Raw genomic sequence first — 15855 nt, 5'->3', positions numbered from 1 at the left:
TTGCCAATAATTTTCTAAACAATCGCTTCCTCATCTTGGAGACCTAGAATCTCATTCTTCTTCCTCCTTCTTGAGCCCTTATGGTGGAAATATTTGTCTTCCCATCTGAGCCACAAGGCCCTGCTCCTTTGTTTCCAGTACACTTCCTCTTTCTCAAGCAAACAATTCAATTTTTCCTCAACTTTAATCTGTCTCCAAACTCGTGGGTCATTCACATTAGAAAGATCAGCAAGTCTATTCTTACATTTCGATACTTCCTTTCTGAGCTCTTTTTTCTTCCTGCTATTCCACTTATCCAGAGATCTACCATAACTCCTCAGTTTGTCTTAGGTCCCCAGCGCACGAACTTCTCCCCAGGCGATTTCAACTTGTTTTCACAATATTCATGCACTGCTCATCACTAACCCAGGCTTCCTCATTCACTTTACCACATTTGTTATCAGTATTTATCACTTGGGCATCAACCACAATTGGTCTATGATCAGACCCACTCCAATCTAAAATGGTGACCCTGTAACTAGGAAAATTCTCGAGCCAATCCTGCGTTCCATTACTATATATTTCCTAAATTGTCATTACACAATCAATTAGTCTACACTCATCCAAAGTTTTCTTGAACTCTGTCCCTTCCCCTATCTTCTCGTTACCACTCACAATCTCAATAAATATTCCAGTCCACCAACCATAGACACAAAAATTAAATGAAACTTGAAAAGGCATTTAACTTGTCGGGGAAGATAAAAAAAATAGCAATTTTTAAATTTTAAAAAAATAATCCTATGTTGTCATCCCTACATTATCTTTCAACCAAACTAATCCAATGGCCAAAAATGCGTCATGATCCCTATGGAAGGGGAAGAAATAAGTTTCCCCACGTTAGAAATGCCCTATAAATATGTAGTTTGATTGTGTGATTTTAGAGAGTACAAATGACATCAAGGATGATGTTTTTGTTTGATATTTTCTATTTATTATATCTTCTGAGCTTTACAATAAATTTTACATTTTAAAGATCTACTAATTAAAAATTACAAAAAGGACTCTTCAAATCAAAAGGATGTTCATCTTTCCCCTCACAAAACGGTACACATAAATAAAATGAAGTGAAACGTCACAAAATCTAAAGAAGAAGAAAATAAAAGGGATTTGGGGTTTGGTATTATTTCTTCCCTTTTCCATCAGCTTCAATTTCACAATTTATTTATTTATTTTTTTTGTAAATCACATATATATATAAATAAAGATAAATATTTACAGTCTAGTCTTCATCTTCAATAAACTCCCTTTGCAAATTGGGCAGTAATATCAATAATATTAATAAAGATCTTATAATTCCAAATCCTCGAAGCAAAAATCGATTTATTTCTATTCTATTTTTTTTTATTCTTATTTTTAACATTTTGTTGGCCTTGGGTTTGGGAAGAAGGCGCTAAATAATAGTGAGAGAGAGAGACAGAGGGGAAAGAAAAAGAGGGAAAGTGGGGGCGCGTCATGCGATTGAGGTGGTGGCGGCGGGGGCGGGCGTGGCGGTCGGGGAGTGGAAGCATCAAAACGACGGCGTGCGATGCGGCATCGCCATCAACGGGAGGTCATCGTTGATGGGCCTGCAATTGCAAATGAGTTGGCAGCCGAGTTTACTGAGTCAGAAACGGAAGACCGGTCCTCCATTAGGGTTGAAGAACCTCGGCAATTCTTGCTACCTCAATAGCGTTCTCCAGTGTCTCACCTATACGCCTCCTCTTGCCAATTTCTGCCTCCGCAAACAGCATTCTTCTCTCTGTAAGTTTTTTTTTTTGGGTGCCCTAGGTTTAATTTAATTTCTGCCATTGTTGATGCTTGATTGGTTGGTGTAATTTTCACTCAGGTGACTCTTCGGACGCCGACCGGAAACGCGACTGCCCTTTTTGCATTATAGAGAAGCGGATAGTTAGGTCTTTGAGCGTCGATCTCGCCCTCGATGCGCCAATGAAGATTCAGAACTGCCTTCGGATTTTCTCCGAGCACTTCCGCGGCGGCCGCCAGGAAGACGCTCATGAGTTTCTCCGCTATGTCATTGACGCCTGTCACAATACATGCCTCCGCCTTAAAAAGCTGCGGCGGAGCGGTGGTAGTGGCAGCGGTAGCACGTCGGTTGTGAAGGAGATATTTGGGGGTGCCTTGCAGAGCCAGGTGAAGTGTCTTTCCTGTGGCACCGAGTCCAATAAGGTTGATGAGATAATGGATATTAGCCTTGATGTTTTGCATAGTAATTCTCTTAAAGATGCCTTGCAAAAGTTCTTCCAGCCTGAGGTTTTGGATGGTAACAATAAATACAGATGCGAGAGGTACGGCCTGCGCCTGTGTTCCTGTATATACACACACACGCACTTGTGTATATTTACATTCTTCCATTTATACTTTTTTGCGGCCTTATTTTCTGATTGAGGAAGTTATGCTTGTATGTATAGTTGCAAGAAATTGGTACCAGCAAGGAAGCAAATGTCCATTCGTCAAGCCCCAAATATTCTTGTGATCCAACTCAAGGTGGACATATGGTTTTTTGAACTGTTATGTTTCTCTTAACGATGCCATTTTATTGTTGCTGTTTCTAACTTTACCTCATTGCTTTCGCTTTTTGGTTTTCGTTTCTAGAGATTTGAGGGCATTTTTGGTGGGAAGATTGATAAGTCCATTGCATTTGAAGATGTTTTGGTGCTTTCAAGCTTCATGTGTAAAGCAAGCCAGGTATGTTAAGTTGTAGATTTAATGAACTCAGGTTTTTTTATTAGAATTATGGTTATATGATTCATAATATTACATTGATCTAGGAACGTAATGCCATGCAAGTCTCATAGGATATAAGTTTTCTAATTATGAATTGAACGTAGAAAAATTCTCGGGAATATGACATATTTCTGAATGGTTTATCATACCATAATCCTTTAATATTACTAAGGCAGCAGCCACTCTACCCTTAGTTGATTAACTATTAGATTGAAACTATGGCTAATTATACATCTTCCTTTAGAATAACTGAATGCAAGCGGCCACTTAATATATAGCAATTTGTTGGACGTTTTTTTTCCCCTGCATTAATTTATGTTTGTAATTCTTTCAAACCCAACATCCAGCTGAATACCTAAACCTGGGGGCTTTTTGATTTCCAAAGTAAATAAAATAGCCGGAAGTTATGCCTATTATCATTTGTCGTTAAGAAATGCATGAAAGACCTGCAAGAAAACTCCTCTATTATGTATATACTACTGCAGATTTTTGCTGATTCAAGTAGAGTACTGCAATCAGATCAGAAACGCAACCTATTTCTCAGTCATCTATAATCTGACTAAGGCAAAGCTTAATTTCCACCCCTACCCCTGCATATGTATTTGTGTTCATGAGCTTGAATACTGCAATAGGTCTATTACCATATGAGCTTCTGAAATTCTGGAAAGTGTGTGACATTGATCCTTCAAAAGCTCTTTCCCATATCTAGTAATCCTTCCAAAGTCAGACCCTTTATATATTTCTAATTTCAAGCAAACTTTGCCATGAAAACTACCATTGAAAGAAGAGATATGCTAACATAGATTTTAAAAGCGACACGCACACAGTTTCCTTAGAATGGGAACAGTTACAACTTCTGAACTTCATGTCAAAGAGTATGCATAACTTCAAATTTATACTAATATTCTCATAAATTGTTTTCACAAGTTTTGGGTGGTAAAGTTTATTTTTGCTAATAAAGGAAAAAAATGGTAGTATTGCAGGTCTGTTTTTTCATGAAATCAATCATGTTGCTTACATTGGTATTCTACTTTTCAAAAGTAATCTTTCACCCCGTTAAAAAAATGTATATGACCTTGCCTGAAACCATCAAATTTGTGGTAGGAGTCAATTAGCTCACAAAAACTTTTGAAGCACGCCAAGCTAACAGGATATACTGTATTCCTGTTAGCTTATAAAAGGTTATCCCCTAACAAATAACATTATAAAAGGGTTTTAAGTATCACGAGATTCTTTGCATTATATTCTGTATTCATGTGGTTCCCTGAATACAAGTAATGAGTGAATTTTTTTACTTATGAAAGGATGGTGTATCAGTTGGATGTAGGAGGAGGTCACTTGAGGCTAGCTCAAGTGGTTGGGTGTTTGTGTGTGGGAGGGGGAAGCCGTTGTATCAAAAGAAAAGAAAAAAAATGTATGAAGAGCATTTGTCATTTTTAAATTTCAGAGTTTATTTTACATTGCAAATTTTATAACATTCATTTGATTCATTGATTTTTTTTTTGTTTTTAATTGCTTAGATTGTTGTCTCTTTTTTTCTTTTGTTTCATCTGTTTGGTTATAAGAACATTTTCTTCCTCCGATATCTGTATTTAGACTATAGTTTTATGGCATTGGTGTTTTGTTTTAGTCAGTAATTTTTGTAGATTTGTTTTATCTTAACTGAACCATTTTTCTCCTTTTATATGCAGGATCCACGACCAGAGTATAAGCTTTTTGGTACCATTGTTCATTCAGGCTTCTCGCCTGAATCTGGACATTATTATGCATATATCAAGGTATATAATGCTCTTTTGAATTTGTAAGTATGAGGAAAACTTGTAAGTTAACAATAATTCGTTCCTTGTTCTCTTAACTTTTTGTAGGATGCAATGGGTCGGTGGTATTGTTGCAATGATTCATATGTCTCCCTTTCAACTGTTCAAGATGTGTTGTCAGAAAAGGTTTATGTTCTTTTCTTTTCTCGTACCAGCCAAAGATCAGAATCTGTTAATCCTCCCCTTGCTGGCAGTGTTTTGAATGGGGTAAAGTCCCGAGACTGCAATGGTCATGAAACATCCAAAAGCCTGAAGCCAGCTCTTCCTCTAAAGGGAATGCATGCAAAACCATGTGAAGAATCTTCTCGAATGAATATGTTAGCTGTGTCTAAGGTTGATAAAGTGGCTTCCAGCCCACATATTAAGTTCAGCATTAATGGAAGTTCTATTTCCAAAGGAACCTCTTCAATCAGTAATGGGAAAATTTCAAAGAATGGGTCCATGGGAACTAACGGGGATGCAAAAGAGACTATTTGTTTGGAGAAAGGAGAGAAGGCTAAGTCAATATCAGTAAATAAAAATGGTATGAAAAACAATGAGAAAGCTAATGGCATTGCCAGTAAGAATAGCCAAGCATCTATTTCCACAGAAGTATGTGATAATTCTCATACAAAAGAACTGGAGATTAGTGAGAATGTTACAAGAGATGAGTTGAAAACAACAAGCGGGCCCGATCACCAGGGTTTGGTTAATGGTGGTGTTAACTTACTTGTTAAGGTGCCTAGTTCCAAAAGAAAGTCTAGGGAGGATTCTTGCATTTTATTAGCAAAGGATGCTCAGTCTCGGAAAAAAATTGAAGATTTGAAAGAAGTGTAAGTTCACCCTCCCTCACTCCCTTTATAAATGTTTCTGACTCTAACACTCAGGACGTGGGTTTCCTTAACTGGTGTTTTCTTGCTCAAACACTCACATCATACTCAAGTCACTTAAAAGATCAAGCAAAAATTCATATATCCATCTATAATTTTTTTGAAGCATAAATTAGACTAAAACTGTGAATAAAATCTAACCTTTTTAATTGGCTTTTTTAAGCGATTACGAGTAGAGTAGTTATCAAATTATAAATACACAGCACTTGTTTATTTTTGTTATGCTCCTATTTTTGTGGATCACGATTTTATCATGTTTGTCTTCTGAACTTGAGACTTCACTGATGCTTGCAAAAAGGAGGGATTAACATTATAGATTAAATTTTTTTCTAGTTAATTGAGAATTATTGATCCCATTGATGCCAAAATTATATATCAATTTAAACTAGGTGTTCTGGTTAGTCAAGTCCTAACTTATTCAGTTCGGGTGTGTCTGTATTTTAATGGTTCTTTCTGTCAAATAAATGTTTGTATGTAGTATTTACTGCAGAATCTGTAATTCGTCTAAGTTGGTATTTGGTATTACATCATGTCTTGTGACATGTTCTGAGAAGAGTCGTGATGTACTTTTATGAAGATGACTATGTCTGTTGTGTATTTCACTTTGATGAATGCTTGTTTAACACCTTTTCCCCCCATCAATTTCATTAGCCTTGCAAAAGAAGCTTCTTCAGTTTTGCGATCATGTGGTTGGTCAGAGAAAGTTTATAGTTTCATGAGTTCAGGGAAGAGGTTACGTACAGAAGAAGCAGGAACAACTTCATTAACTGACAATGTGTTAAGGTATACTAGCTTCTTGTGATTTTCCATTTCCATACAAAGTAAACTTGGTTAGTTTTTACTAATTATGTTCTTGTAGCAGTTATACAAGTCATGAAATTTTTAGTGGTATTTCTTTTTAGTACTAGATTTCCTTTATATTCTATAATGCCACAATGTGAAGTAACAATAAACTATGGTAAAGTGAATGTTTGTCTAACTTCTGTTTCCTAGTACAAGCATACTGAAATTAAAGCACGAGAAACTACTTTAAAGAAACTCCATCCCGCAACAAGTCCTTAAAAATATTTCTCATTATTTAACCACAAAGCAAGTCAAAACTTGATTTTGTGCCGAGAGTTGAGTTCAGGTCACGTGCAGGATCAAGATTGGGGATCTGCTTTTTTCATATATTGTTTTTTTTGTGTGGGATTGTGGATGGGCTACCAAGAGTGCTCTAAATTAGAGTGTCGTGATCTAGGAAAAACCCGACATAGTAGAAGGTTCACATTTTCAAATTGCTAAGAACACGGGGATAGGATTAAACAAACACTGAGTTGCTCCTTGGGTCTTTTATACTAAAGAGTTCATAGATAAAATTTAGCTCAATAGTATACAAGTACTTTGGTTTCAAGTTTTAATTTTTAGTAAATTTCTCAGATTTGAACTGTGAAATTGACAAGTGAGTTTGGATTTATTTTTCTGTCCAGTCTTTACTATCGATCAACAATGTCTAATTCATTTGTGCACTGTAACAACTCAGGAAGCTGTTGATCGCGGATGCCAGATCCACTTTTCTTTCACAAATACCAGAGTCTTTGAAAGAAGATCTCATCAAACGCCTCCAATTGTTTAGCCAAGAAAAATGACAAGTAGACAAGTAGGTAGGTTTTTCGTCAACTCTAAATATACTATGTTGTAGACCATGATTATATCTTAAATGGAATGCCCCAATGACATGATGACATTTGCGTATTTTACAAATAAAGGTATATGCAGCAGGGTGCAGAGTGCTGACATCAATTGCTTGAGCCTGGAGAGGCTTTGGTGTATAATGTAGAGTTGGTTATGTGGTAAGTTTGGGATAATGAACTCATTTAGAAGAGGAGGCAAAGAAAGCCTTTGGTTGCTTGGCCTTGTCAAATCAGATCGAGATGGAAAGCTGTATTCAAAGATTTTGTTATTCTCCTTGAGGCTGTGCAGTTTGTAATGGCAGAGAATGTGAGTCAGGAATTTAATTCATTATGTACGATATATCTTTTTTGGCATTATTATATCTTTAGCCTACAATCTAAAATTTTGTGGATATATTACCATTTTTTTTCTTCTTTAAAATTGATGGGGTTGTTAATGATGATTATATAGATATATGCTAAAATTGAGCTTACTTTACTGGAATATTGGGCCTGGTGTCCTGAACTATGTGGTATAATTATTGTTGAACGGCAAAGCAGTCCAAATTCTTAAGAAATGTTCAAAATCTAATTGATCCTGTAGTTCTTAAACATGCCGCCAGGTAATAATATTTTATTCCATGGATTATCGTAATTTTGTAAAGTTTATATAAATATATATAAAAAAAATCATTATGACTAGCATGGAGTTGCATTTGTTAATCACTAACTATTGGCTAAGTACTTAAATTTGTAACAAAATCACAAGCAAAATACAGGCAAAAGAGAATATTATTTGATTTATTTTCGTACAAGAACAGGGTAAAATAGTATATATTATTAGAACTAGGAAAATAAAAATACATAAAATTTGTAGTGGTTTTTCAATACATAATAATTGTTGACAACTATTCTTGGATAACTCAAAAAATTGGTGTCAACGAAATTGTGTTTTATCTAATTACACATTATTTGTTTTGGCAAAATAACTTATTTTTTAAAGTCTTTTTACAGTCTAACCTAGTTTTAATAATTTTTTGCAAAATGACATCTTATAATTTAGATAGTTAGTTAAAAATTGTCAACTGGTCGAAAAATTCAAATAGTCAATCGAAAATTTTAGACAGCTGGTCAAAAAATTTAAACAACTGATCGAATTTTAGATAGAGGTTATTTTGCAAAAAAATATCAAAAGTATGACAGAATGCAAAATTACTTAAGAAAATAGGTCATTCCTACCAATTTCTTTTTTAATAATGGTCATTTGGTACTTTGAAATTGTACATATTTGGTACTTTGACTCAAATTTGATCAATATAATTAAACTATCTTCAATTATATGGGTTTCAAATTTAAATTTAAGGGTATGTACTTATTTGGTACTCAATGTTTTATCGAAATAAAGACTTTGTACCTTATGTTTCAATAATGCCGATATGGTACCATGTAATTTGAAATCATACATACTTGGTACCTTAAACTCAAATTTGATCAATATGACCAAAATGCCTACAATTATATGTAATTAAATAATTAATTTGAATTTAAAGCTCATATAATTGAAGGCAGTTTGGTCATATTGATACGAGCTCTGAACTACCCTTCTATCCTTCCTCTAGCACCGGAAGCAGAACTACCTAACTGAAGGAGATAGTCAGGAAGGGAAGAGGAAGACGATCATACAAAGGCCGAATAAAGCTCTCTTGGAGCCGCATCTGAATGGACCTACAGTCACTTCAGTACATACGAAGCCATGAACTGTATTGACCAAATTTGAGCCAGGGTACCTGATAAGCGTACAAAATATACGCTTATTTATAATATTTTCAGATTGATTTGGTTGTTTTTCTCAAGAGAAAGTTTCCATTTAATCTGTTTGGTGAACTTGTGCAGTGTGTCGTAATAATTCTGATTTGTTCAAGAATGTTGATAAATATTTGTTTGAGTAGTCAAAATTGGTGAACATTTGGGAAATTCGGTACAGGCGATATATCGCCTGCCTTGGGCGATATATCGGCACAAGGAGTAGTTTCAATTTTTGGCTTAGCAGAAACGACATCAGAAACTTGCGTTTTTATCGAGCACATTCACCAGGCGAGATATCGCAGCAACATAGGCGATATATCGGCACAAGGGCATTTTTGGAAATTTTCATGGAAATTCGTAGGTTTTTGGATTTTTAAAAAAGAATAAAAAGAAGATCAAAAGAAGGAGAAAAGGGGAAGCATTCTGACGGCAGAGGGAAAGAAACAGAGAAGAATCCACATTTATTTTGTTTGTGTTTATTTATGCTTTTGAATTTTAGATTGTGTGATGAAGTTTAATATTATGAACTAAATTCTTATTTAGAGTATTTTAATGTAGTCACTGGATATTATATTCGTCTTTAATGCAATTTCTATGACTTTTTGAATTTATGGTTATCTATTGTTCTTATGTTTAATGCTTGTAATTGATTGGCCATATTTTGCATGATAATTGGTTTTAATTCAATATCTGAAAAGTGCGAATTGGAATAGCTTTAGGCAATAGACATAGATTTCAATTTAGAACGAAAGTATCAAATTGGTTTGTGTAGCAATTAGGTTTTTGTTCTTAATGCGGTTTATGTGTTGAATTTATCACAGACATATAGAAAATTCACAGGTAAACTGAATATTTTATATCTTGAGAAAGAATAGAATTGTCAATAGTAAACTTGCTATAATCATAGATCAAAGAAACATATTAGTTGTATTATTGATTGAATAGAATTGAATGTTGATGAAATTAGAATGCTCTAATATTTCGCTTATATTAAATTTCGTTAATTAAATCTTGATTTCTTAGTTTATTGTTCATTGTTAATTGTCATTAAATTTTCATTGGTCAAATAGAAATAAAAGTTTGCTATTGGTAATTATTAGATCAATTCCCTGACGGAACGATACTATATTTCCACTACTATTACTTGTTTATTCGATTGCGTATACTTGCGCAGTAAGAAAATTTCACACCAGTACCAGTATGTATGCTTTCAAATTACAAAGTACTAGATAAGTATTATTGAAAACACAGATACCAAGTTTGTATTGATAAAGCACATAAGACTAAATAAGTATTTATCCTAAATTTAATTACTTAATTACATCAAATGTATCAAATATATACAATTTTAAATTATAAGGTATCAGATGAGGATTATTAAAAACATAAGATATCAAGTCTATATTTGGATTAAACACAAATATATTTGCCCTACTTAGGAAAATCAAGATGACTTCACCATATTCATAACAAATGGAAGAAATTTTAATTTATACATATCAAAATTAATGTTGTACTTGATTTTCGTAAAATTAATAAGATATTTTGTTTTAAAAATACTTTATTTTACTACTACTTATTATTAGTTTAGAAAATATAATAAATTAATTAAAATGATAATGAAATTGCCAAAATCATATGAATTTTTTTAAAAATCAAATAGTATTTTATGCAAACGCATATTTTTTCTTATAAGTGTATAATAAAAATTAAATGTTATTTATGATTTTTGTCCCTCGAACTATGACCAATAAATTATTGTGTTCCCTAATTTTTTCGAGCCATTAAAAATTACCCCTGAACTATTCACAGTGTTGTAAAGTGGGACTTTTGTTAAGTTTTATTCTATGTGGCTAACGGATTGTTGACTTGTTATTGTCACGTCAGCGCCATGAGTATAATTTTAAAAAATTTAAAATATATATTGTAATGCCCCAAAATTCCTAATAAGGTTTAGGACCTTGATTAGGAGGCCGAGAATGCCATAATTGATTTATTATGCCATTAAATGATTATATGCATGCTTATGTGAGTTATATTATAATATGATGATAAATGCATGCATATGCGTCCATTTTTAATTATAAGGACATTTTGGTAATTTTGCCTATTGAGGACGTAATTGTGTATTTTCATGCATGTGGGTGAATTATGAATAATACCACATTATGTGTGGATTTGTTTGAGCCATTCGGCATGAGACGATATTTGAATGCAAGTGATTAGAGGTGAAAAGTGCACTTTTATTGATCTTAAATGTCAAAATAAATTAAGTTTTGATTATTATTTTCATTTAATTAATATGATATATTTTATAAATGAAAATATTTAATTATGATTTAATTTATTGTTGTTTTGTAGGAATTAAAGTTGTATTTTGACACTTTGAAATGAAGAGAAACTAAAATAATTAAATCGGAAAAAAAAAGAATAGAAAGTGGTATTTTTCTTTAAAGAAAGTGGCCCAATTGGAAGGAGAAGCCCACGCCCGTCCTTCCCCAAGCCCACCAAAGCCAGTCCTTCATCTCTCCCAGCGCCAGGTGGCGCGCTCCTGCAACGTCACGCGTCCTCCTGCCAGCCAACCCTGAAGTGCCACCTGTTTACAGCCTTGCACCTTTCAGCATCCCAGAAGGTCCAGCCGAGCTCAACCTCTCGGGTCCCCTTCTCCAAGCCCAACGCAGCAAGCCTCTTTTCCCTCAGCTGGCCCAAATTCGAAGGCCCAATCCGCCAGCAGCCCAGCTTCTGCCTTCCCTTCTCCAGCCGTTGACCCGGTTAACTCCTCAGTTGCCAGCACCCCAACGAAGGCCCAAAGACCTAGCCTTCTCCATCCCAATGTTGATCCCAAAAGAGAGTGTTTTAATATTTAAACTCGCAAGTGCACGAATTGTTGCGGAATATAATGTTCATGTAAGTACGAGGTCGAACCCATGGGAGTTGACTAACATCAAAAGAAACTATTTCAAACAAAACAATAATATTCTAACCTAGTTCCAAATATTTGATGAGATTTTGTTTTAGAAAAATAAAAGACAAGTAATAAAAAGATTAATGATTAAATAGAAAAATGATTTTCAAATGAGATATGTAAAACAAGATTATTAAGATATTAGAATCCACAAAATACAAGTTCAATAATATTTATAAGTATATTGATTCCCAAGTTTAGATATAGTTGAAATAAATCACATTATATTTTTTTTCAAAATACATTTTCTATTCAAGCACAAGTTACTTTAAAAAATGTAGGATTTTTCTTCACTTATATAATATATAATTTCTAAGCATTAGTTGTGTTACAACCTAATGAAACTACAAAAAATCAAAGAGATTATGTTTAGGCAAAATATGATACTTATGCTCTAAGAATTAGATGTGAACAATTTAATGAAAAACATTTAATCAAAAAATATCATATTTTTGTATAATGAAGAACTAAGTGTAATATGCTTTAACAATCAATAATAGATGAAAAATGCATATCTTTGATAGAAAAATCCATGAACAATATTGCACAAATGGGAAATCAACATACAACAAAAAATACTATCTAGTTACATTTTGCTTCATCATCATCTTAATAATCTTGAAAAAAGATTAGAAGCTCATAACTAGATTGAAATAAAAATTACAAAATAACATACTTGACATGCTCTTCAAAAGATGAAAATGGTAGAGAAAATAGTGAAAAGAAGATAGAAAAATATGAAGTGTAGGAGAGGTTGAAAAGATGAAGAAGAGCTCCCCAAATGGTCTTACAATACTCTATTTATAGGCAAAATATGGAGATTAAATTAATCAAATTAAAATAAATAAATTGATTAATTTAATTGTGTTGGGAAGTGGTAGGATAAATAGAGTAAGTGTAAGAGTATTGGAAAGATGAAATGTTTGGTTGGGTAAAAGATTAGTGAAAAGCTAGGGTAAAAAAATGAATTAGGAATGTTTATTTAGGTAAGAAAAATAGGGAAGAGATAATTGATATTTGAGTAAAAAACATTGGGAATAAAAATGTGAGTTTTGGCCTTTTGGTGGTGGCTGTGTTGGCAGCTTGGTGGAGTTTCGGAGTTGGGCCATGTGGATTGGGGACTTGCTGGTTGAAGAGGCCTGAGTGGTTAGCAGGCCCACGGTGGGCTTGGAGCAATTGGAGCCAATGTTAGGCGTGAAGGCTGGGTGAGGCAGAAGCTGGTGTCAAGCTGCTGGGTCGGTGAGGACAGCTGGCGGTGGAAAAACGTGGGCGTGTGGTGTGATTTCGGGAAGCAGCTGGCGCAGGCAGGCTTGGGAGTCTTCTGTGCTGGGCCGAAGGGTACTGTAGCAGGCGGGCCCAACAGCTGGGCAGAGGAGGCATGGGCTGGCAGAGCATGGGTGAAGGCAAAAATACCACTTTTTTTTTCTTCTTTTCCTCATTTTTTAAAACTCAAAAATACAATAATTTCCCTACAAAATAAATATAAAATAAATCATAATAAAATATTTTCACCATAAAATAAATCAAGTTAATTTTTTTGAAAATATTAATTATAACTTAATTTATATTTAACATATAAGCTCAATAATACCACATTTTTTACCTCAAATTAAACAACAATAATTCAAATAATTAACTCAAACATTTTACAACAAAATAACTATAAAAACACACAAAAAATCTATAAAATTAAAATAAACCTAATAAATTCAAAATTACTTAAAAACTTAATAAATCAATTAAAAACTCAAGAATTAAGCAACAATTAGCACATAAAAAGTGGTAAAATAACTCTATTTTGTAGAGTTATCATCCAACAAGCCTAGATTCACCCAGCATAGCAAGCCCAACGTAAGCCCAACTCGCCTCAGCCCTTTTCCTCTCCCAGCCAACGCCTACGTGGCGCCTTCCCATTGGCTGGGAATGGGTCAAAACCCACATCTGCCACCAGCCACCTTCAACCCATATTTTGTGGGTATTGTGCCTTGCAAAATTGCAATTGTGAGCTTTAAAGCTCATCTTTTTTTGTGCTTTAGAAAAATGGCATATTGACCATACACCAAAATAACTAGGTTAATATTTATAATAAGATTTGATTTTTCAAAATCATATTTTATTATTAATATTTCAGATTTATTTTGTAAACCTCAAATTGTTGTTTAATTTCTTTTTAGTCATTTTCTCCCTCTATAAATAGAGACTCTTCTTTCGCAATTTCTATGTAATTTTTAGGTAGCAAAACTCTACCAACTTTTAGTCTCATTTCTCATATTTTTTCTCCAGAATTTCATGGAATGTCTAGCATGATAGGCTAACCTTCTTAGGAAGGTTAGGATGATCCTATATGCACTATGACCTTGTTTAGTATTTTTTATTCACCATATGCTTAAAGTTTATATATTTGAGTGATTTATTTTCTTTCATTTCTATTTCTTCATCTTGTTATCTATATTTATGTTTACTAATAGTATATAGATTTTGCCAAGCACTTTCTATGTATTATCAAATTAGTGAAAATAATATAGGTAATATCTTTATCATTTTCTCCATCTCATTCATATATATTTACTTTTGCTAAAATCTATATAGAATTAGTCATGCTCTTTCTATGTATTCTATAAATAGTAAAAGTAATATTTGTGTCAGATTTTATGTCCAATCTTTTATTACATTATTGCCAATGATATAATGTCATTTATAGATTTCTCATAAGATTTATCTCATCTTTCCATAGTAAAGAATATTAATCACTTGAATACATTTTTGTAAAACATATTTGTGCTTCAATGTTAAATCTTCCAAATGAATAGTTGGGATGTGAACTTCTCATTTGTGTAATATTTATGAATCAAAGATCCAAATAAATAAGTATGCATATTGGTGACTCTTGATCCTTCCTACTTGTTACCTATTGTTACATCACACTTTAGTCTATCTTTATTTCTAATCTAGAAATCTCAAAAACAACAAAAATATCACTTGTTCTATTTTCCTCATATTATTTATCTCCTAAATTTATTTATTGATTAACTTTATTTCTTTGTCTCCTTGTGGAATCGACCGCCCGATCTATACTACAACCACCACTTAGTGGATGCACGTTTTGGGTGTTAAACAGCAAGTTATCGGTCTGGTCATAACGGGATTAGTTTCGGGGCTCGGAGTGAGTCTCGGGGTAATTTGAGAATTAGAACATTGCTGGGAATTAAAGGGTAATGGGATGTGATTTATTAGCATTGGAGAGTATTGAGAATAATGGGAATTGGAGGGCGTTAGTTATGATTAACGAGTTAGGCAGAAAATGACGATTTTGCCCTTGGTGACTGTTAAGGGAATTTGAAATGACCTAAGGGTATTTTAGAATTTTCACCCTAAGGAATATATATTAGCCATTAGATGGTTGTGGAAGTTAATCAAAACAGAGCACCTCCTCTTTCTTCAACCGATCATCATTTCCTCTCCATTTCTCTTTGGATTTTGAAGCTTCTTTTGAGGAACCAAGCCAGGGAGCCAAGCTTTGATAATCTAGGGTTGTGTTCCACCATTGAAGAGGGTTCTAAGCCGAGATTGAGGTGAGTTTCTGGCCATTAAAACCTTAGTTCTTGCTCTGTTTTTCTATTTGAGTTTCAGTTGGGTTTTGGTTTGAAAATTGAGTTTCAATGGGAGTTTTTGGCTAGGGTTACTTAGGTTATGATGCCTAGGTCATGTGTAGATGGTTTTTGGGTTTAATTGGGGGTTTAAATGGAGTTTGGAAGCTTGAGTTTTAGGTTGGAAATTGAGGATTCGAAGGAGGGGAAGAACCAGGGCAATTCTGCCTGGTCCTAGCGCTGTAGCGCCCAAAGGGAGCGCTACAGCGCTAGCCAGGGGTTTTTTCATTCTGGCTGTAGCGCTACCTTATTTTTCCTGATGCATATTTTGGGCAATTTTGAGGGTTTTTGGCTCGGGGTTTCAATTCCTAAGGCTCGGAATCGAATATACTTACC

The 15855-nt window shown here is 34.0% G+C and overlaps 1 protein-coding gene across 1 annotated transcript; it reads left to right on the top strand.

The window, feature by feature from the left end:
- Nucleotides 1–1141: 1141 nt before the first annotated feature.
- Nucleotides 1142–7606, top strand: LOC133796821 (ubiquitin carboxyl-terminal hydrolase 25). The gene is made up of 9 exons (XM_062234489.1): nt 1142–1779; nt 1865–2324; nt 2448–2523; nt 2632–2724; nt 4455–4541; nt 4629–5392; nt 6101–6232; nt 6972–7092; nt 7198–7606. Exons 1-8 carry the CDS (start codon nt 1599–1601, stop codon nt 7075–7077), a joined length of 1899 nt encoding a protein of 632 aa, XP_062090473.1. The 5' UTR covers nt 1142–1598; the 3' UTR covers nt 7078–7092; nt 7198–7606.
- Nucleotides 7607–15855: the final 8249 nt, after the last annotated feature.

The sequence above is a fragment of the Humulus lupulus genome, chromosome 8 (assembly GCF_963169125.1).
Source record: "Humulus lupulus chromosome 8, drHumLupu1.1, whole genome shotgun sequence".
NCBI classification, from domain to species: Eukaryota; Viridiplantae; Streptophyta; class Magnoliopsida; order Rosales; family Cannabaceae; genus Humulus; species Humulus lupulus.
The sequence above is the reverse complement of the archived record's forward strand: the minus strand, read 5'-3'. Positions and strand labels throughout refer to the sequence as shown.